This window comes from Eptatretus burgeri, chromosome 13 (assembly GCF_056783735.1).
Source record: "Eptatretus burgeri isolate ZD-2024b chromosome 13, Ebu_testis_v1, whole genome shotgun sequence".
Classification (NCBI taxonomy): Eukaryota; Metazoa; Chordata; class Myxini; order Myxiniformes; family Myxinidae; genus Eptatretus; species Eptatretus burgeri.
This window is the reverse complement of record NC_140973.1, coordinates 46455221-46477302: the sequence shown is the minus strand read 5'-3', so window position 1 is coordinate 46477302 and position 22082 is coordinate 46455221. Positions and strand designations below refer to the sequence as shown.

General features: G+C 49.4%; 2 protein-coding genes across 7 annotated transcripts in view; both read right to left on the bottom strand.

The window, feature by feature from the left end:
- LOC147014399 (cyclin-dependent kinase-like 1) overlaps positions 1–12455 on the bottom strand; it is a 50142-nt gene extending 37687 nt beyond the window's left edge. For 4 of the 6 annotated variants that reach the window (XR_015050752.1, XM_085852312.1, XM_085852311.1 and 1 more), the window contains exon 1: positions 12207–12455. Coding sequence is in view for 5 of the 6 variants with exons in the window: in XM_085852312.1 (XP_085708438.1) it covers positions 12207–12374 (168 nt within the window). In the remaining variant the exon portion in view is untranslated. The remainder of the gene's footprint in view (positions 1–12206) is intronic. The other 2 variants (XM_085852309.1, XM_085852315.1) reach the window with 2 other exon arrangements.
- Positions 12456–14938: 2483 nt separating this feature from the next.
- LOC147014398 (mitogen-activated protein kinase kinase kinase kinase 5-like) overlaps positions 14939–22082 on the bottom strand; it is a 14571-nt gene continuing 7427 nt past the window's right edge. The window contains exons 3-5 of the mRNA XM_085852308.1: positions 21206–21276; positions 18275–18330; positions 14939–17988 (exon numbers count right to left, since the gene is read on the bottom strand). Coding sequence (XP_085708434.1) covers positions 17898–17988; positions 18275–18330; positions 21206–21276 — 218 coding nt within the window. The 3' untranslated portion in view covers positions 14939–17897. The remainder of the gene's footprint in view (positions 17989–18274; positions 18331–21205; positions 21277–22082) is intronic.

Below are 22082 nucleotides of genomic sequence, written 5' to 3'. Positions count from 1 at the left end.
CAGAGCTATCCGACTACCGAGCACACGGCAACACTTATACAATTTTACTTCACAGACGGCGCCGACAACACATATACCCAAAGCAAAAGAAAAAGACCACCCTCAAGAATGAGGCGGGCCTGGGGCCGAGACCGCGTCGGGCCTACCCGTCTGATGATGAGACGCAAAGTGGCGGTGGCGCCCCAACTCCGCGGGCCTCGCGGACAGTGTCTGGTAGGGGGTGGGAAAGGGGCCCCCTTGTCGCACTATCTCAGCGCGGGGGGAAACAGGAGGGGGTTGTTGATGCTCAGGGGAAAGGAGGATATCTCCCTGTCTCAGGTCCCGCGACGAGCGTCTCCACCACGACCTCGGTTGCGCCGCCGGCCTCATCCTCCGCAGTTCCCCGAATCCGACGCGAGCACCCCCTCAACCGCCTTCGCCGCCGCCGCCTCTCCACAGCTTCGTCCGATCGCCCTCTCCGTCTCCTCTCTTGACTCGTCCCAACTCTTCACTGGCTCCGCGAACTCCCAACTGACTGCGAACTCCCAACTGCGAACTGCCAACCGCGAACTGCCAACACGGCCCCTTATATGCCCCGTGGCTTCGCCCCTTCACCTTTGACTCTTTACCTCCAACCCTTCACCTCTAACTGGCTCCCCATTGGACCGAGGAAAAGTGGGGGTGAATGCTTTTTGATCCATGAATTTGCATATAGCGACCACGCTCCAACGCCCTGGAGGCGGGGCCAAATCGCCCCACGCTCACCGATAGGACGGAACAGAAGTGGGCGTGAGTCGTTTTTGATCCGTTTTCTTCGGAAAGTCTGTGATGTTTCTGAACACGCTGCTCGGTGCGCGCCCTGCACGAGTCCAGTATCGGTGCCCACAAGTGGCGCAAGAATGGTGGTGATGCGATGGTGGCGAGTTGTGACGGTAAAGGTCGTGGCTGTTGTTGTGAAGCAGCGTTGTGGTTGGTGGTTGTTTGATGGCTGTTGAGACGTGGTTGGTGGTGGTAGTAATGGCGGCTGGTCCAAAATAAAGATAGTAAAAGAAAAACGGCTATCTAGAGGGGTCGCAGCCCGAGTGAATGACATTTATTCCCTCTAAACAACGGGTTTGGGCCTAACTACACATATACTTACAGAGATATCTCACCTAAGGGACCTGAATGGTGGTTTGTGAATTTCGTCAACCACACTACCCCCTCCCCTTTTTACAGACTCGTCCCGAGTCGTCAAATTTTCGTGTGCCATGTGTAGTTTTCCCCTAGTACATTTTACCTACGGATCCCTGAGTGCGACATTCATGGTATTCGTGTCCCCAAAATAAATAACCTAAGGGCTGAGTAACTACCTAAACAAACTCACTCATACGGACGACTTAAATAAAATTGCCGGCGCTAAGACAGACATGCCGGGGGCGCACTCATATGTACAGTACATCTTAACCTTAACTTACAAATTTTACACTAAACCATGGCCCAGGATCACTGAACTCTGCAAAAAGAAAGCAGTTAGCAGGGAGCCAGGCTGCTCGCATGCAGTCTCTGGCTCAAACAACGCAGGTGACAGGGAACGTGGCCGGCTGCTCACACGCAGTCCAAGGCCTTCCCTTTTGAACTGAACGCAGTGAACCACAACGGTGCATGGGCTGCACAAACGCAGTCTCCGTGCCAGCTCAAGTGGCACACGCAATGAACACAACGAATGGATGGATGAACACAAACACGGTGCACGGGCCGCCACTGCAGGCCCGTGTTGTAGCTGCCAACAGGGCAGTTCTTGCAGCTTGCAAACTGTTGCTTTTATGATTATCCCGGCGCGCATGGAAATGAACAGGGGGGGGGCAAAGCAAAATTGAACGGGGATGGTGAACAGGGGCAGTGGGCATGGCATGGCAAAGGTGATCAGGCAAACACAGCCCGGAGAAGAAGGCCGCTGCAGGCAAACCCAGCCGGCAGATGATCTGGCCGGCACAGGCCTTGCAGAAAACAGCTGCAGACGATCCAGCCGGCACAGGCCTTGCAGCACAGCAGCTGCAGACGATCCAGCCGGCACAGGCCTTGCAGCAAAACAACAGCTGCCGATGAAGTGGGCCGGCCTTTGCCTTGCAGCAACGCAGCCAGCAGATGAAGCTGGCCAGCCTTCGCCGTTCAGTGGAGGTTGGTGGAGGGAGTGCGGTGGTGCTGGCCACTCGGAAGGCGGGCTCGGACCTACCCTACGGTCTCCCTCCCAACCTATCGCCTTTGCCTGTCACTGTCTATACCCACTCCCTTAATTTGTCAAACCCCAATTTAGCCCAACTTATTTATTTTTATTTTTACTTCCCCACTATAAATCGTCCCCTAACCCCCTTTATTGTCCTTGTTCAGCTAACCTATCCTGTCACCTAGCCTACTCCCAACCCCTACGTTCCCTTCCCGGAGGGGAATAAGGGAGAGCTAACGTCCTGTGTCGAGGCCCAACGAAGCCTCAGGATGGCCTCCCCAGAGTTCAGCGATCTATAACACAAAGTGGGTCCAGCGGCCCACAACGAGAGCGAGGGGATGGATGGTGCGGAGGGGTACACTTCCTAATCTACCCTATCCATTTAACCTGTTAAACTACCCCGGGGCTTTCAACAAGCGCCTCTCACTTAAACTATTGGTTCTAACAACCCAGATTCCCGTCGCCTGTGTTGGTGTCCTCACAATTTCGGGCCTCGCCCCCCAATTTTCTCTCCGTGCCCTCACACGGTCTCATGGCTGGGACACGTGGCTCCCTTTGGCAGGCACGACCCTCTGCCGAATCTCCCGCTATGGCACCCCCGGGCACTACACTGCCTCCGAGCCTACGAGCTCCCTAACACCGGGGAGTGCCCCCCATGGCACCTCCCCTGAAACGCACACGTGGCAGGCTGGCTTCCCAGGCCCCTTTCCGAGGGTCACCCGTGCCCACAACACTGCCCACGCGGCTAATGGCGCCCCGGGCCCCCGCACCAAGCAGGCGCACCCGTGCCCACTACGCTATCCCGGCCCCCCATGGGCCCTTGGCCTACCACGGCCGACTAGCCTGGTGCCCGGGGTACCCACTCAGCGATACTCACTTTTCGCAGCCACGCTCCCAGCCCGTCAACAGGGCTCCTGCACCCCTCCAAATGGGTTTCGAGCCTACTTTCCCACCAACAACAAAACGACCTCCATTTTTCAATTTGACTAACCTCCTAACTCAGTCTACACTGACCCCGGGGTCCCTTGGGCGGGAGTCACTCCTCCCCCCAATCACTCATCGCACCATGCATTCCCCATTAGCTCCACTCAGACAGACCCGCTGGCCTCACTCACTCACCAAGCACATGCTTCCACTTCACTCACCAACTCTTCAACACACTCACCGCTGAACTCTGCCATCCTTCTAACTACCTCCCCTAACTAACTCGTGCTCCCACGTCGTCCCTTACACTAAAGCACGTTCCATTTAACACTACGTAGCTAAACTACGTCCCCACTACACATCCACAAGTCTGTCACTGTCTCCAAATAAATCATTTTATTTCCCAACCTAAATCTGGCTACAATCCCTCTAACTAATCCATTCCACGGACTCCATGAGGACTTACCCCTGCCCAATGAAGTCGGTCTAACTAAGCTAACCCTTCCCCCTAACTAGTTTCCATCCTGTGCCCTGGTAAGGGGGTCTTCTACCCCTTGCCCAGGAATCCTGTGCACCTGAAAGTGAGGCTTGCTGTTCTTCTTCTTTTTTTTTTTTTTCTAATTGCGCAGCACCAGCGCGGTAACTCACAGCTCGCGCACTTTGCACCTGCCCGTGACGTCATGCAGCTGCACGTGTACCTCGTCCCTCCTTGGACGGTACCATCCGGCAGGGATACCCCTCCTGCCGGATTCCAACCCCACGTGCAGCCATGACGTCACCGTGCGCATAAAAAAAACACAAGCCCCACGTCTCGAGGGGTTCCCCACGCGAACACATGTGCTTTGCCCATTGGAGCTTAACACACACGATCGCGTGGAGAACCCGTCCGGTCCAAATCCATAATCCTGCCTAAACTTTGTCCGTCCGCGGGATCGGCAAATCCACCGCGTGCGTTTCCGGACCGGGACTTCACTCTCGCAGGCGAGCACGTGGGGGCCTCGTGCGTTGCACAGCACGAACCTCGTGCTCACTGCTGGGTGAACCCGGCACGGTCCCCGAAACAACTACAGCCGCTACCCGGCTTTCTTTCCTCAAATGTCGCCGTCGTCGCCATTCGACCCACGCACACCTGCGTGTAACGACGCTCACACACCTTACCATTGAACTCATACCGGGAGACGCGGCTGCATGTTCACACATGCCCACCGACATCTCCCTTACATACCGCTCTCTCACACACACGGTCTCCCTTGCACTCGGCCGTTCACTCACGCATGCCATTACCCTTGCACACGTGGCTCCCCTCACTCGCGGCCTTCCACTCACTCGTGCCATTTCCCTCACACAAACCACACCACTCACACACGCGGGGGCACTCACCCGCGGTTCCTCATCCACACACCGTGCCTCACTCATACACCGTGCCTCACTCACACACGCGGGGGCACTCAACCGCGGTGTTTCATCCATACTGCCGTTTCATCCACACACACGGCCTCTTCCACTTGCGGTGCCCCTTTTACACACGGCGTGCTGGGAAGCACGTACTCCGGCACAATCGCCACCACACCACTCACACACGGGGTCGCTTCCACACACGGGGACGCACTCACACCTTGCACCACACACACAGGGACAACCACACTGGGGATTCGTGTCACCACAAGGGTCTCCGGGGCCTCTATACCCCCCCCCAAGCTCTTCGTGCACCTGTCCACAGCACCCGTCCCCTCAACCTCGCAAAGCACGACCGAACTCACCTGGTCGTGACTCGCCTCAAGGGGGCATACTCCCTCCCCTCGTTCCTGGAGGAGGCTATCCAGCTGCTCGCACCGGGTCTCCACCCAGTCCGCGAGCTCACCCCCATTATCCTCCACTACCTCCGTGTATGTGTGTGCGTCACTTACCCCGTCTTCATCGTGCAGTCTTCCCTCTATCGTTCCCATCTCCCGTGTCTCTGCCAACTCTTCACCCTTTACCTCCCTTGTCTCAACTATTATTTCTGTCTCTCCCCTTGTTATCTCCCTCGTGCACGTCTCCGTCACCCCAATTAGTTTGTCCCTCTCGGTTACCGTCACTTTTTCTGTCACGACCCTCGCCCAACACGCCCCCCGAATTATTTTGTCACCCGCCTCCACCGCGGGCCTGTCAGCCGTTGCACCCCCTCCCAGCTCGTTCGCTCCTACACGTGGAGTCGCCATTTTAAGCTCCCTGCTAACGGCCTTCATGTCCGCCTGCAGGCTTCGGCTCATGTTCTGCGTCTCACCCCGCAGCTTTTTAGTTTCTTCCTTCATGTTTGTTTCCATTCCGTTCATTTGCTTGTTCATTCCTTTCATTTCGTTTTTCATTTGTTGTGTATTCGCATCCATCCTCGTTTTCAGTTCCGCATTCATTTTTGCCAGCATGGTGAATAGCTGGGCCATGTCGGGTGCGCTTGGGTGAGCCGTTTCGGCAGGGATCGGGGAAGGGTTTTGGTGGAGAGGGGGAGGGGAGGTGTCATACACCGCGGCGCTGCCGCACCTATTTCGGGCTCTGGGTTCAGTTGGGCGAGTTCGTTTTCCTGTACAACCAACATTTCCTGCACGGGGATTTCATCCTGGACCATGGATTCTACACATTCTACATCCATTTCTAATACCCCCGGCTCCCGCTCGCCTTGAGACGCCATCTTGCTTCTCGTAAAGCGTTAATTTAGCTCGCTCGTAATTTGGGGGGAATCGGGGGTCGCTCCTCTCACCCCTGGACCGATTCCCGTGAATTTAGCTGGAGACAGGAGAGCCGGTTTTCCCGTTCTCCGATACCAGTGCCGCGAGGAGGGCGATGAGTTTATATCGCACGACCTGACACCAGTGTTGCTGATTCGCGCCCGCCGGCGTGTGAACGGCCACGTAACTCGAATCGCGGCACGTCGCCCACCGGACGGACAATCCAGTCGTGAACCTCTCGGACTAACGCCGGGAACCAGTCACGGGTGGACCTTTCGGCCTCACCACGATCGTGCCAATCGGCCCCCCGCGTGGGATAGGGTTGCTCGCCAAATTCGACCTACCTAAGTACCCACACGGAGGGTAGACCGGGCGATCGCACCTCGCCGCAGGTCGACTTCGGACACGGGCCACTTTAAGCGACCCGTTCCGTACTATCGGGATAACCGAGCAGTGTTATCGTCGGCCCCGACGGTTCAATTAATTATCGGGCGTTTTAGCCCACGACCAACCCTTTACGTGAAGTAAGATGGAGATTCAATAAAGGAAAAGACGAAGCGAAACGGGAAAACAGTTCAACAATAAGCACATTTATTTCGCGATGAACGCAAAGCACACATATACAATTACACCAAAAGCAAATGTAATAGAAGAAGAAACACAATATTACACAAAAAGCAAATATAAAAGAAGAAGACAATGCAGAGCCATCCGACTACCGAGCACACGGCAACACATACAATTTTACTTCACAGACGGCGCCGACAACACATATACCCAAAGCAAAAGAAAAAGACCACCCTCAAGGATGAGGCGGGCCTGGGGCCGAGACCGCGTCGGGCCTACCCGTCTGATGATGAGACGCAAAGTGGCGGTGGCGCCCCAACTCCGCGGGCCTCGCGGACAGTGTCTGGTAGGGGGTGGGAAAGGGGCCCCCTTGTCGCACTATCTCAGCGCGGGGGGAAACAGGAGGGGGTTGTTGATGCTCGGGGGAAAGGAGGATATCTCCCTGTCTCGGGTCCCGCGACGAGCGTCTCCACCACGACCTCGGTCGCGCCGCCGGCCTCTCCCTCCGCAGTTCCCCGAATCCGACGCGAGCACCCCCTCAAACACCTTCGCCGCCGCCGCCTCTCCACAGCTTCGTCCGATCGCCCTCTCCGTCTCCTCTCTTGACTCGTCCCAACTCTTCACTGGCTCCGCGAACTCCCAACTGACTGCGAACTCCCAACTGCGAACTCCCAACTGCGAACTGCCAACCGCGAACTGCCAACGCGGCCCCTTATATGCCCCGTGGCTTCGCCCCTTCACCTTTGACTCTTTACCTCCAACCCTTCACCTCTAACTGGCTCCCCATTGGACCGAGGAAAAGTGGGCGTGAATGCTTTTTGATCCATGAATTTGCATATAGCGACCACGCTCCAACGCCCTGGAGGCGGGGCCAAATCGCCCCACGCTCACCGATAGGACGGAACAGAAGTGGGCGTGAGTCGTTTTTGATCCGTTTTCTTCGGAAAGTCTGTGATGTTTCTGAACACGCTGCTCGGTGCGCGCCCTGCACGAGTCCAGTATCGGTGCCCACAAGTGGCGCAAGAATGGTGGTGATGCGATGGTGGCGAGTTGTGACGGTAAAGGTCGTGGCTGTTGTTGTGAAGCGGCGTTGTGGTTGGTGGTTGTTGTTGTGAAGCGGCGTTGTGGTTGTTGTGTGATGGCTGTTGAGACGTGGTTGGTGGTGGTAGTAATGGCGGCTGGTCCAAAATAAAGATAGTAAAAGAAAAACGGCTATCTAGAGGGGTCGCAGCCCGAGTGAATGACATTTATTCCCTCTAAACAACGGGTTTGGGCCTAACTACACATATACTTACAGAGATATCTCACCTCAGGGACCTGAATGGTGGTTTGTGAATTTCATCAACCACAACAGTATTATGAGACTAAGGATTCGTCACTCCTTAGGTGTCATTTCTCTGGTCTCTGGATATGCTCCGACTGAGGCGAGTGATCTCACCGTGAAGAACGCATTCTATGCCACGCTCGAGTCTGTGGTTGATCAATGCCCCAGGTGAGAAACACTTCCAGTCTTGGGGGATTTCACTGCATTCACCAGAACTGATAGGGATGGTTATGAGACATGTATTGGTCCCCATGGGTCTTGAACTGTGAACCTGAATACCATCAAGTTCCTTGACTTTGGAAGAAGTCATGGACTTAGGGTGGCCAGTTCATGGTTTCAGCACCCACAAGCTCATCGGTGGACTTGGTATTCCAACACTGGCCGTGTGGCAAAGGAGATTGACCATGTGCTCGGTGATGGTCGCTGGAGGATGATCCAGAACTGCAGGGTCTACCGGAGAGCTCAGTTCCTCAATACTGACCACTGGCTTGTTGGAGCAACTCTTAAGTTGCACCTTAAATCCAGGAGAATGGTACCTTCCCAGCCTTGGCTGGATGTAAGCAAGCTCAAGGATGAGAGGGCAGCTGAGGAGTTTGCAAACAAGCTGAATGAAGATTTGGGGGGTCTGGGTGCCTTGGGAGATCCTGAAGAGTTGTGGAGTGCCTTCAAGACCACCGTCCTTGATGTGGATGCCGGTGGATGTCTTGGAACTCACTGGAGGGCGAAGAGGAATTTTGTCTCTCAAGGGACACTGGATACCATTGAACAGAATCACAAGGCCAGGCTGAATGGCAGAGCTGAGCTGTTCAGGGAGCTGAGGCATAAAACTGTACATGCATGAAGGGTGGACAAGGAGGCCTATGTGAGGAATCTGTGAGGGGGTATGGCATCAGCTGTGGTCAAGTGATTCTCGTCCTGCTTACAGGGGAATTCGCACATTGCGTTCATCCAAGCCCATCCCTCGGTGCACTGCAGTTTGAGCAGAGGGTGGTGGGTTCTTGACAGGATTTCGAAGTGAAGGCCCGCTGGGCCGGTTACTTTGAGCGGTTGTTCCAGGCTGATCCACCAGCTGTCGAGTGGGACATCAGGGGTGTTACAATCTCTGTTGCTGACCCTCCAATCAACTGTGTTCCACCTTCGTTTCTGGAAACATAGGTTGCGGTGACCCGGTTGAAATGGGGGTAAAGCTCCAGGGATCTGTGGCATCCATGCTGAACTTCTCAAGGATGGTGAAAATGCTGTACTCATGTAATTGCATGCAGATCTGTGTTCTGCCTGGAACACAGGCATCATCCCAACAAACTGGAAGAGGGGCCTTGTTGTCCCTCTCTGGAAAGGGAAGGGTGATCGCCAAGACTGCAACAAATACCGAGGGGTGACGCTGCTCTCAGTGCCGGGCAAGGTCTTTTTTCGGATAATTCTTGATAGGGTTCGCCATCTGCTTGAGCACCAGCGTCCAGAGCAGTCAGGCTTTACACCAGAGGTCAACGATTGACAGTATCCTTGCTCTTCGGGTCCTCACCGAATGCAGACGAGAGTTTCGGCAGGGGCTGCTTGCAGCCTATGTTGATCTCTGTAAAGCGTTTGATTCAGTGAATCGGGATTCCCCCTGGAGGATTCTTGGTCTTCGTGGGGTGCCACCAAAACTGATCGATCTGATGTCTGAACTATACTCTGGTACTGAGAGTGCTCTGAGAGGTGGCGGTACCATCCGACTTATTTCCAGTTGTGACTGGAGTTTGTCAGGGGTGTATACTGGCCCCCACACTTTTCAGTACTTGTATGGATTGGATTCTGGGGAGGGTATCAGAGAGATCAAGCTGTGATGCATCATTTGGGAATGACAAGATCTCTGACCTTGATTTCGCAGATGATGCAGTGTTCTTTGCAGAGACTTTAGATATCCTTTTGGGGGCCCTCGATGTGCTGAATGAGGAGTCGGAACCGCTGGGATTATGGGTTTCCTGGGTCAAAACTAAGATCCAGGCTTTCATTGACATCTTGTATGCTGCTGTCCTGTCTGTGCTTGTATGTGATGAGGATGTTGAGGTCGTGGAGAGATTCACTTCCCTTGGCAGTGATATTCATGTCTCTGCTGGCTGTGAGTCAGAGGTTAATAGACGTCTGGGTCAGGCCTGGGGTCATGGAATCACTGGATCATGGGGTGTGGCGCTGTTGGTACCTGTGCAGGAGGATGAAAGCCCGATTCTTCAGGTCCTTGGTGCTTCCAGTCTTGCTCTATGGATGTGAGACTTGGACTCTGACCAAGGATCTGAGACGGAGACTTGATTTCTTTGGTACCAGGTCTCTTCAGAGAATCCTTGGCTATCGCTGGCCGGACTTTGTGTCCAACGAGCGGTTGCTGAGAGACTCAAATGAGATTTTTACCTGCATAGTCTGTGAGCGTCAGCTACTGCTGTATGGACATGTAGCTCGTTTTCCTGACGCTGACCCTGCTCATCAGATTCTCTGAGCAAGGGAGTCTCGTGAGTGGAGGAGTCTAATGGGCTGACCACATGCCTCGTGGTTGCAGCAGGTTGATCGGCATCTCAAAGAGATGGGGATGGGTCAGGTATCTGCCTGGGGGATGGCCAGACGGAGGCCCCTGGAGTACCGGTGGAAAGTGGACGCAGCGACACGCTGCTCTGACGCATGCTCCCATATCTGACCTGAACTGCCTTCCCTGTGGTGGTGCTGACTCGCCTACGCTTGGTGAGACACCGTGGGATCTCTGCCGTCCACCATTGAATGAAAGCAGACAGGACACGCGGCGTAATGTCCACCCCTTATGGACATGTTAATTTCCCTATTTCTGTGGTTTTCATGCAGAGGATTGGGGTATTTTGTGACCCCACACATACACAGCACAAGGTGGGGTTAAGCAATTGGTTCACTCTGTCTGTCAATCAATCGATTTATCTGATCGACAAACTACTTCATTGCAATTTAATTTCATATTTTGGACAAAGTAGAATACGAATCGGAACATGAATCTGCAGTTGAGCAGTATTTTGGCTCTAAATTTGGTAAATTGTCCGGTGTGTCGTCCTGAAGGCGTATGCGCACAGTTCGGTAAAGCAATTGCTTATACATTTGAACACTGTAGAGCACAAATCACATCGTGTGAACTTCCAAAAACAATCAGTTCAACAGTACTTGCCAAAATGTGATACCGTCTCGACTCTCGACCAATCAACTTAGCCGCACGCTCTGCTGGTGGCGTAACAGCTTCGTCCAAAAGATCTGTTTGTTGAGTTTAGCATATTCTTTCTCAAAGTTAATTACAAAATCGTCAGTTTCTCCGGGAAGAGTTGGCAGAAAGCTCAGCATCTGGACTATTCCGTTTGACCCATCGGCTTCGAATGGTTGCCATGATGTCGTTATTCAGTTTGCAAACAAAGATAATATAGATGGTGCTTGGAAACTTAAAGAGCAAGAGTGGAAAAGACTCTTCCCATGTCCTTGTCAAACATCCTCTTAAATGCCATTGTTCAAGACGGCAGTTCACCACCTTCTCAGATGGCCCCCAATACAAAACCATGTCCTTTTCTACCCTCGTTAACGACCACCCCAATTCCTCCTCCTTCCAAATTTCCAATTTCCCTCCTGAGAGTTTCCTTCAGTATTCATCTTGTCCCATGCATCATCTTCTGCCCCTCCCCCACCCTTTTATTGTCTAAAAACCAATGTTTGTCTGCCTCCCTCGATCTTGGCCTTTGGCCCTGCTGTTGGCGTCTGTCTGTCTGTCTGTCTGTATGTCTGTCTGTCTGTCTGTCTGTCTGTCTGTCTGTCTGTCTCTCTCTCTCTCTCTCTCTCTCCTCTCTGCTGTACCTTTGCTTTGTCCTGTTGCATCCTGATCCACTCAGTGTACTCGTACTAACTCTTATATGAGCCTCGACGATGTATACAAAAAACCTAAAAAAGGTGCACAAGGTGTAAGGTGTTCTCTAAACTCTCCACATTTCGACTTGTAATAACCCCCTCACAGAGGGACTCACGCTATACAATAAAGTGCACATTAGAGAGAATGTGACCTTCCTCACTTGCCACGTCCACCAGCCTGAATCCCCTATGAATTTCCCTTTTTTCTCCCTAAAATCTCCCCGTGGAACCCGCTCCCAAATACATCCAACAGTTTTCAACTTATCCAACGGTTCAGGGTTGCACAGAAAACAAACAAGCAAACAAACTCAGAAATGCTTCTCAAAACACACACACACACACACACACACACACACACACACACACACACACACACACACACACACACACACACACACACACACACACACACAATTGCGTGCAGAAGTTAAGCCTTGACTGACTGCAAAGTTCTTGATTCTGTGCTTGGGGTTCACTGATCAGAACATCCCCAATGCGCATGCACACGCACACCCACACGCACACGCAGATTTTAGCACAAACACCATTGCTACCAATGGAGTTCAACACACGTGAAAATAAAACCAAACAGGATGAGAAATGACGTCATCGGACGCACCTTCAACATTCGCACCTCTCTCAGGGCTATTTTCCTGATGAGCGGATCGTCTTCAGAGTCCATGAACCTTTTAACAGCGACAAGCTGCCCTGTTTCCCGACTGCAGCATTTGAAGACAACCCCATAAGACCCCTCGCCAATTTTCTCAAGTTTATGGTACTTCTCCATCGGTGGTTCTGCGGCAGCTCCCCAGGATTACGTCACTGCCTTGTGTACCATGATCGCACTCCTCACTGCAGCTCCTCCAGAACTAAGCCCCACCCTCTCCACCCATCCCTGCCTGACCCCTCCCTCCCACTTCCAAGGAGCGTCGTGTCATCTCAGATGCCTGGCAACCCCTAGCGGCACAATGTGCAGCAGCGGTGTCCAAGCAACACGGATTTATTTCCAGACATGGGTCACCTGCACTCTCACCCCGTTTGTGTTTCTCTTGCAGCTGGAGCTTAATCCTCGATCTCCTGTGCACTTGGCACAGCATGACGCTAATCTTGGAAGAAGATCCTGGGCATGACCGATACAGTTTTGGATCCAAGCCCATGGGAGAGCTCCATGGACTCGGGTTACTGGCAGTAGCAGACACTGAATTCTTTAGCGATAAGACACGCTTCGACTAGTAGGAAAACTACCCGTGGTGTCCCCTCTCCCTCCTACTCCTCCATCCCACCTAATTGTATTATGAATTACAGCAGCTCCACATTGTTACAAATTATAAACTTTTTTGTTACATGTATGATTAACTTTGTCAATTCGTGTTTAATGTGACCAAGTGATCAGGTGTTCCCTTCAACTGGACCACAGGAATAATAATTTAAAAAAGAATAAAATAACCCTCAAAATGACTCGAATATTCAAGCCATATTCAAGAATATCCACTCATGGCTCACAGACTTCCTCTCCTGTCGCAGTCAACGTGTGGCCCTAAATGGAGTTCTTTCATCCCCCCCTTCCTGTCCAGGCTGGAGTTCCTCAAGTTAGCGTTCTGGGCCCTGTTCTTTTTCTGGTTTTCATCAATGATCTCTCCGACTCTCTGGAAAATCCTCTATATCCCTTTGCTGATGATTCCACCCTCTGCCGTACCATCGGTCATCCCTCAGACCGGCAAGCAGCAGCTTCTTCGCTCACTGCTGATCTGGATAAAAATCACAAACTGGTCCAACACGTAGAACATGTCTTTCAATCCGGACAAATCTCACACTCTCACTATGTCTCTTCGAAAGGACCGTTTAGAAACCCCCCCCATCCACTTTCTCAACAATCCTCTGGAAGAAGTCCTTTCTTTCAAGCTTCTGGGTCTCACTATCTGCCATGACCTTTCCTGGGAAAGCCACATTTCAAACCTCGCCTCCAAAGCCAGTCGCCGACTGGGAATCCTCCGTCGTGCAAGGTCCTTCCTCGGCCCACCTGAGCTCCTGACCACTTACAAAGCTTTTGTCCGCAGCCTGATGGAGTACTGCTCTTCCCTCTGGGGTGGTGCTCCTGCCTCCCACCTTTCTCGGCTTCACGCTGTAGAAACCAAGGCATTTCGGATCATTGGCATCTCCCGCAATGAGGCTGATTCTTTGGGCCTCTCACTTAATCACCGCAGGTTGGTCGGTGGTCTTTCTGTCTTCTACCGTCCTCTCCAGCCTCGCCCCCCCCTGCTCTTTCTGCGATTTGTCCCCACCACATTTCTGCAGGGCGCTCAAGATCCGCCAACAACCCCCTTCTGGTAAAACTACCAAAATCACGAATCACTGCTCACCTTAACTCTTGCATTCCTCTTTTGCCCACCTTTGGAATAAACTCCCTCACTCTATTCATTGCTATTCTTCCCTCCAGGCCTTCAAAACAGTTGTTCACCACCACCTATCATCCCCCATCCAAATCCTCGATCTTTTCTACCCCCGATAATCTACTCAAGCCCACCTCCTTCAATTTCCCTGCTTTCCTTCCTGAAAGTCCCTGTAATGTCCATCTTCTATTCCGCATGTTCCCCGTCCCATTCCTCACCCTTCCACAGATCTCCAAATGTCTCTGTTCACTACTATTTTGTCCTTCCCACTCCCTCCCCTCCTGTCCCATGCCCCCTTTGATGTGCGTTGTGTGTTAGCTCTCATACGAGCCTCGACAAGGTATATTAAAAAAATATTAAAAAAAAAGCCAATAATGTGATTTATCCTGAATATTTCATAATAATGACATGATCTTGTGGGCTAGTTTACCATCCAGAAAGTCACGGAGTATGATGCCATGTAGCAGAAAGTGGATTGGGTTGAACGAACAGGAACAGCTCATGCCATCATACTAGGGTTAGAAACGTCAAGAGGAGTCTTAAACCAAGAACACATTTCAGTATCTTACCATTTGTCTGAAAAGTTAATTTCCCAAAAGAGTTTCCATCAAACTGTTAACAAAACTTTAGATGAGTCCAAAGGTAAGTGCAAGGTTTCTGAGTGAGGGGTCTCCCCTAGAACCACAACAAGACCATGGAAGAGATATTGCGTCCCGCTGATGTCGTCCCGAAACGTTGTGTCTGATAAAATTTGTATCTGTAACATGAGGGCAAAGGGCAGGGTTTTGTATGCAGTGCACTTTGTGATCGATGTCAACGCCGGCAAGTGAATAAACAATTCGACAATTAATAGCCGGGTCAGGAATCGAACTCAGGCTAGTTCAAAGATAAACACACCTCCATCCATCCTCTCAGACACAACACATCAGTGGACATGCAACTCAAGCAAAGGGATCACAAGTTTAACATCGATAGTTTATTTTACAGTATGTACAGTTTCCATAAGTACATAAAAACATCCATGCAGCCCTGCAGACGGAATGCCATTTGCGAACAAATGTTCTATCCCTGTGATTCCCCAACGTTAAAGGAAAGAAAAAAAAAAGCGCAAAGAATGCAGCCACAGTATTTCAGTAGTGCTACAAAAAAACAAAACAATAAAGGAACTTTGTTTTTGTATATACATTATGCTACACTAAACGCAGGAGACAGTGTAAAGTATAATGTTTATAGGACAACACAAGTGTGTAGTTAGTTAAATTATGAACCTGTGTAGGTTAACATGAGGGCAAAGGGCAGGTTCTACGTCACAGGCTGACAAATAAGTCGGAAAGTTTCACAAAGAACAGACTTCATGAAAATGCAACGCTTGCCCAAGATCTTCGTCCGGTCTCTTTCTCTGCAAACTTGTTCTGAAATGCTGTTTTAACAAATGACGTGGCAAGCATCAACATCTACCAGGTGTCTATTTTACCTGTTCATTTAAACTCACGAAAAACACAACTCCCCCACCCCACTCCTCCCTCCAAAAAAGATGATTTCAGAGTGTGTAGTGAGAAGAAGAAAAGTTTGAATTGCAAAATTTGGATTGAAATAATGGTTTAAAAGGAGAACATTTCACAAAAGCATTCCTTTATGAATTCAAGATACCAAGTCGCTGTGCCAGACGAGGTGAACACGTGTGAAGAACTAGACAAAGGCGTTCCTTGGCTGCCCGAGATCCGCTATTCTTGGATGAGATTAATTATTTAAAGTGTAAAATGCCAGCGGTCTGACCAAGAGCGGCCGCAGCACCTTTGGGAAGTTCAACGTAACGTTCGAGGAAACAAAGTATTTAGTGTCATTCGGTAACATCTGGCATCAAAAAATGCGCAAATAACCAGGGTGGCACAAAAAGTTTTCAGAGATGGTCTCAAGTGGTATTTCTTTCCAAGACCTCGTTTTTCTCAGGATATTATCACTTTTCGTGCCATTCTCAATCAATCCTCATGACTTTTGTATTATTAAATGATAAAATGTTTTTTTTTGTTTTTTTTTAAATAAGCTTAAAATTATCAATAAGGACCCAATATTTTCACCACCCACAAATCTCAAAAAGGAAGCGACTTCAATAGTTCAAAAACTATGGAGGGGTGATACAAATCGAAGCAGCGGTTTCAAAAGTTCTACAAACCCAGCGATTGAGTTTAATGATCTGTCTTGTTACAAGAAAACCAAGTCAGATTCACAAACAAAACATTAATATTGGCCTCATGAACATAGCACTTCTGGAAGAGTTGGTCAACTCAATTAATGAATGAACAAATGAATAAATGAATGAAGTGAAAAAGCTGTTCCAGCAAACAATACCCACAGACTAGAATTTTGAATGACTAAGACTTTCTCCAATCACAATAACAAAAAAACAAACAAAAAAAAAATAGAAGAAAACTAAAACAAGTAATAATAAAAAGAAGAACATAAAAATATTATTTTTCTGGGTGTGATGGCTGAAGGTGCAAGGAGCCATACATTTGTTTATGCAAAAGGGTCTGGGTTTCAAAGTTTAGAAAACGATAAAAGGAAAAATGAAGGAGAGAAGAAAAGACAGAGGGAGAGAGAGGGGGAGAGAGGGGGAGAGAGGGGGAGAGAGGTGGAGAGAGGTGGAGAGAGAGGTGGAGAGAGAGGTGGAGAGAGAGGGAGAGAGGGAGAGAGAGGGAGAGAGGGAGAGAGGGAGAGAGGGAGAGAGGGGGAGAGAGGGAGAGAGGGAGAGAGGGAGAGAGGGAGAGAGGGAGAGAGGGAGAGAGGGAGAGAGGGAGAGAGGGAGAGAGGGAGAGAGGGAGAGAGGGAGAGAGGGAGAGAGGGAGAGAGAGAGAGAGAGAGAGAGAGAGAGAGAGAGAGAGAGAGAGAGAGAGAGAGAGAGAGAGAGAGAGAGGAAAGTGTGGCGTACAGTCGAGGGAAGGGGCAAGAATGGAGCAGAGGAGGCAGGCCGAAAGTTCTACCATATATGCTTGACTATGTCATAAATAGATGGGCATTATTTGAAAAAAATGTTTAATCCTGGGTGAGAAAATTTGGCGATGCACACACACAAGCCTGATGTTATGAAAAAAAAAACATACTGTTGAAAACTTGATAACTCCACACCCTGACTGCCCCCTAACATCCCCACACCCACCCCCAAAAAAGAATAGAATTAGAAAAGTAGAATTCAAGACTAGTGGGATGTGCCTGATGGCCATTAGCTTATTTATAATTACTTGGTTTGCAGTCTTTGTTTGTCAAACTATTGATTTGTGATGCATCCCCAGGTACCAGGTTATGGGTTAGGAGCACAGACAATAATCGGTCGAAGTGACGTGCTGGAAAACCAGTGACAAAGGTAGTAAAATTGCCAAAGGAACCAACTTACACTGCACACTGCCTCCCTAGAAATAGGAAACCTTATCAATCGCCAGTACAAAGGAGCATTACTCCGACAATCAAAAAATGTCTTGCTTCTGAAAGTCCAGTCTCTGTTCTTTCTTCAAATCCAAATTTGTTCAGCAACTCAAAGTGAGAGCATGCTGAATCCCAAAAGCAGCAAGCTCGCCAATAACACAACGAACTGAAATGGGTAACTTTTAACTTCCACTCCTCTGCAAGATGCAAGCCTGAAACAGCAGTTTGTCAAAGCCAAATCTCTGCCCAGCGGACACGTCTCCACCCAGCAGCCAAGTCCCTGCCCAGCCCTCGCTACTTTTTCGTCTCCATGTTCACATATAACTCGTATCAATCTATCCTACAGCATCCAAATTGTGCACCACCAAGTTATGAGTTGTAGAAGCACTTTTGCTGCTCTGCTATTAGGAACAGGATGGGCAAGGCGTTACCATGGTAAGAGAATGAGAAACACAACAGGCTGATCAGTGGTCACATGCCACTATGCAATTCCTGAGACCTCAGTAATTGCTATTCTCGTGGCCAGCCAGGATGTACAGGTTACTCTTGGCTGTAAGGTTGTCTGTTGGCCGGCTCTCCAACACCACCACCCTACGACATTGCAGACAAAAAACAATAAAATAAACTACAATTAATGAGCAGTTCAGATAGTTGTGGTTTGTTAGTGCAAGCAAAGGGTATTTGTAGTAAATGGGCACAGTTATGGCTTTCCTCTTTAATGCAAAGTGGCCATGTTAAGTAACAATCAGCATAATTTATACTGGATAACATGTTCGTTGCTAACAAGTTGCCAAGAAAGACATTTAAAGCTCAATGTACTGGCCATGGCAAAAGGATGGGCGGCACAAAGTGTCATGTGTGATTATAGTCATCCCACCTTTCGGCACCGAGTAGGCGAAACACGCGGCTCTCGTCACTTATTTCCTGTGTAACCTGCGTCACAACACAAGAGGAAATTAAAAGGCCACAATGAGAGATTGAACTTTAGCAAAGGTGGAGGATCTAAACCAAAAACAAAAATTACCCCGTGTGGGGGTGACGGTCATCTCTATAATGTTTTTTACTATCGTAATTGATGAACCATTGCCAGATATCTCCTAAAATGACAGACTAGATAGGTTTTGAAAATGGCGACTTTCACAACTTTCGTGACCTCGTGACCTTGACCCTGACCACGATTCCGGGGGAAAAATATGTCGTTGGGTATCACTCATCGACCTCGACCCACATACCAAATTTCATCAAGATCGGAAGTAAATAGTTTTCTTTGTACCGGAAGGTACAAAGGTTTTCTTTGTACAAAAATTGTTGACGGACGTACGGACGGACGTACGTACGGACATTTGGTCCGGCTTTATTAGGCCATCTCGGTAGAGATGACCTAAAAATAAAGGCAGTTCATTTCCATCTCTCCTGATATTAATACTGCCTGGGAATCCTTCCTCAAGCTAGTTTTCCCTGATGTACAGATTTATCCCATCTCATCTGCATTAAGCAAAACCATCCTCTCACCCCGGTACACATAATTTTGTGGTGAGGCAGATGCCTTCAAACTACTTGCCTTCTCTTCCTGGAAGGCATATCAGACCGAAGGCAACCTTCGATCATTCCACAAAGCGAAGAACAAGTGTGTCTCCACTCTCGGGAAAGTCAGAAAACAATATCTGGCCAACCTCAAGTCTTAACTCTCAAACCTGTCTCCTTCAAAGACATGGTGGCACCTTGGTAAGTCTGTCTCTGGAATATGCTCCCCCTCCATCCCTTCCCTCACTTCAAATGGCACCACAGATGACTGCTCATGAGAAGGATGAATGCCTCAATTCTGTGTTTGCTTTCAAATACTGTGTCCCCAACCTTTCACTCTATGTACCCACCCTTCCCAATCACACCCAACTGCTCCTGGATACCGTGTCTTTCTTGCCTGAGAAGGTGGACAGGTTTCTGGCAAACCTCAACTCCGATTCTGTGACAGTCCATGCATCCAAAACCTGCTCAGTGCATGGGTCCAAAAACCTTCTTTGGCGCTCTTGCACATCGTTTTTCTGCTCGATTCACTCGATCATTCACTGAGTCAGTTTCCATCTGCCTGGAGGATAGCCAACATCACTGCAATACATAAACAAGGCAAAAAAATGGATCTCCATATCTACAGGCATATTCGCTTGCTTCCAATTACAAGGAAGGTCGTGGAATCGAACATTGCAGTTGACATCTGTTTCGCCAACAGCCCGATCTCAGATCATGAGTTCAGGTTCAGATCCGGTCTCCTACCATGGACATGCTGCTTCGACTCTCCTAACAATGGATGGAAGCCCTGAATCTCAGATATTAGATCAGAGCCATCACTCAAGACATATCATGAGCATTTGATACAGTCTGGCACCCCACCTTGATCTCCAAACTCTATGCTTATGGCAACCAAGACTACCTCCTCTCATGGCTCACTGACTTCCTCCACTCCTGTATTCACCATGTAGCTCTGAATGGGATCTTCTCATCTCCTCTCCCTGTCAAGGCTCGAGTGCCCCAAGGCAGTGTCTTGGGCCCAGTCTTGTTCCTCATCTTATCAATTATCTTTCTTATTCCCTGGAAAATCCTGCTCATCTCTTTGCTGACAATTCCATCCTCTGCTGGATCATTCTCAGACTGACAGGCAGGCAGCAACCTCTTCCCTCTCTGCAGATGTTGACAGAATCAGGAGCTGGTTCAACACTTGGAATATGTCTTTCAACTCTGATAAATCCCACACACTCACCCTGTCTCTCCGAAAGAGCCATCTGGCAAACACTTCCATCTAATTCCAAAGCAAATCACTTGAAGTTTAGTCAATCAAACTTTTGGGCCTCACCATCAACCATGATCATTCTTGGGCAGACAATATTTCCAAGATGGCCTCCAAAGCCAACTGCTGAGTGGCCATCCTTCATCGTGCAAGGTCTTTTTCCTTGGCCAAATTGAACTTTTGACAACCTACAAGTTCTTCATCGCAGTTTGATGGAGTACTGCTGTCTCCTATGGGCTGGCGCCCTGCCTCACACAATGCCCTTCTTGATGCCGTGGAAAGCAAGGCCTTCAATATCACTGGGATCTCCCACGACGAAGCCGAGTGTCTAGGCTTGTTACTCTCGCATCGCAGATAGGTTGTTCGCCTCTCTGCATTCTACCACCTCCTTTTTGGTCTTGCCCTCTCTGCCCTCTGTTGGCTCTTTCTCTCTCAGGTTTCTGCAGGTCCTAACAAACAGTCTTCCAGTAACCCTCTTCTTGTTAAACTCCAAAATCCAGGCTCACTCTTTACCTCCACTCATTTGCTCCTCTTTTATATGGCCTGTGGAACCAACGTCCCCAAACGTCCCCAGTCTGCTCAGTCACATTCTTCCTTCCAGGGCTTCAAGACAGCTATTTACCACAACCTCAGGTCACCCCCCCTCCAATCCATACTCATGATATATTCTACCCCAAATGACTCCATTCTCAAGCACTCGCTTTTTCTAGTTTCGTGATTTCTTTTTTCCCAGTCCCCCTCAATCCTTTACATTTGTTAGTTGTTTGGTTTGTTCCTCTTTTGTTTCACCCACACTTTCCCCTTCCTCTTCTTGCCATTTCATTCAACTCATGTGAAGCTTCATCACCCTCATGTATCATTATCCCCATCCTCTTGATATCATTCTCACTTCTACTTACCACCCCCACCCCAATTCCTCCCCTACCGATCCCTTTCCACAAAACTTAATCATTCTGCAATTATATTGTTGAAGCTTTAAGTGCTAAGTGGACTACAATGTCATCAGAAAGCAAAAGATTCCAATACCTCATTGCTGCGAAAACTGCGCCCCTGCATCCCATGCTTCCAGAAAGCCAGAACGCTGTCCTGTAGGCACACTGAAATGGCAAGTGCAGTACTTTGCTTACGAGAGCATCAAAATAAGTTGCAAATACCAAACAAAACTTGCCCTTATTTAAATATGGAAGCAATGCCCAACTGAAACTAGAAGGTAGCTCTGGGATTGCACACATGAGTTTGCGGTACATAACTTGGGCAGAAAATTTCTATTTTTGGGCAGCAGGCAGACAAAGCAACATATCAAGGTATTCAATAGAAAGGTACTTATTTTTCAAAAACAGTACAGGTATTGACCTACTGCATATACTTTTGCAGGCATGTACTGTAGTTTTGGGCAAACAACCCAAAGTTTGTGCTATATTACTGTCCCAGATATGTTGCTTTTTTGTGGTGACATGATATAATGGCAATGCATCCCAACTTGACATCTTAAAAGGAGGAAATGCTAGTTATTTTATAACTATATTGTCTTCGACAGAAGAAAGCATTGGGAAAAATCTTAAAGTCACATGCCTGAGAGGCCAAAAAAAAGTCAAAACCTGAAATCTCTCGAGTGGCAGTGCTGACCAAGCAGAAGAAAATGTCTCAGCAATCTTGGCAGGTGGATGCCTCTCATGAGCTGCTTAATGCCCAGGCATGATGCATTTTGTTGCATCAAATTTGATGGTAAACCAGAAACTTATTTCACCACTCATGCACTGTACACTAAGTACCACCTTCATTCCACCCTCATTGTGTTTTCAGCTTTTAAAGCTGAAACCAATTGACTAAAAAAAAAAACAGATGCCAAATTAAGTTACTGGTTGGAGCCAATAAGTCTACACATGATATTGGCATTTCTAAG